This window comes from Lagopus leucura, unplaced genomic scaffold, assembly GCF_019238085.1.
Source record: "Lagopus leucura isolate 7727_CA_CO unplaced genomic scaffold, USGS_WTPT01 34676-0_obj-0_obj, whole genome shotgun sequence".
NCBI classification, from domain to species: Eukaryota; Metazoa; Chordata; class Aves; order Galliformes; family Phasianidae; genus Lagopus; species Lagopus leucura.
In genome coordinates this window covers 1-1,146 of record NW_024963926.1, presented here as the reverse complement: position 1 = coordinate 1,146, position 1,146 = coordinate 1, and the positions used below count along the sequence as shown (strand labels likewise).

The following is a 1,146-nucleotide window of genomic DNA, read 5'->3' as shown; positions in this document are numbered from 1 at the left end:
CAGGGAGAAAAGGGAAGTCATGCTTCTGGAAATGAAACTGCTTTCCACGGGGGAAAGATAGAGGACAGGATGGGGACAAGAAGAGAGCTGTGCACGGTGCCTCTCCCTCCTGTAAACAGGGCCCAGCCCGTGGGGCTCTGGTAGTTCTATGGAGGAGGGCAGAGGGCTGGAGCACGCCTGCTCCACTCACCTTGGATTCGCAGAAGGGAGCTCAGACAGGTGACAGCCAGCTGGCGGGATGCGGGCATGGGGTCACACGTCAGAGGCGCCAGCAATCCCGCCAAGGAGCCAAAGTGCTCACAGGCATCTCCTCTCTGCAGGGGTGAGAGGCAGGAAGAAAGCTGTAGACGGCCCCAGCTCTTCCCAGCTTCTCCCATCTGTGCCTTTCCCATGCCGTGACACAGCATGCACAGCTGGGCGGAGCTCACCTTCCAGCTCAGGGGCGCTGGGGAGGGAGCAGGGGGCACGCGGTGGGGCTCTTTACTCACTTGAAGCTCTTCACAAACAGCCAGCAGCTGGGAGCAGGTCTGCAGGGCCCTCTTGCGCTCCCACACGTTGCTCGATACCATGGATTTCTGCAGGACCTGGGGTAGAGCATCTGTCTCACTGAGGACGTCTTTTCTTTCCCTTGCTGCCACCCCTCTCCCTGTCCCTCCTTTCCCAGCACTTTCCCTTACGGCCTGCCCTGTTGCTCCATGTGGCCTCCTGCCTCACTGAGCACCGGCACTGCCGCCCCGCTCTCTGCAGACACTCCTGCCTCCCAACACAGGAGCTTTTCCTCGGCTGTGGCCTCCAGGGGCTGGCTCCTGCTTTCCCCCTGCAGGGCCCATTTCTCTGCCCATTTCAGCTCGCAGTGAGCTGGCACATCAGCAGGAGATTTCTCCCCATCTGATCCTCCTCTCAGTCCCCAGATCTCTGCCCCTGCTATTGACAGGCACCATGCTTTCTCCCTTGCCCCAAGAATACTCACATGGACTATGTTCTGGAAGAAGCCACCGCTGGGCTCTGTCTCCAGCAGGACCACCATGAGCCGGCCCAGAGCTCTCAGTGATGTTTGCTGAAGCTGAAAGCAGAAGAGGGGAGTGACGTGTAGCATCACAGCTGCTGCCGGAGCAGAGGTTGTGTGTGCTGAGGTAGGGTTCCGAC

The 1,146-nt window shown here is 59.9% G+C and overlaps 1 protein-coding gene across 1 annotated transcript; it reads right to left on the bottom strand.

Moving 5' to 3' along the window:
• Positions 1 to 190: 190 nt before the first annotated feature.
• Positions 191 to 1,063, bottom strand: LOC122191445 (maestro heat-like repeat-containing protein family member 2A; the record flags this gene model as incomplete). Its single annotated transcript, XM_042891704.1, has 3 exons — positions 191 to 314; positions 489 to 584; positions 971 to 1,063. Coding segments are annotated over 3 exons (313 nt in total), but the record flags the coding sequence as incomplete, so codon positions are not given.
• Between the last annotated feature and the right edge of the window lie 83 nt (positions 1,064 to 1,146).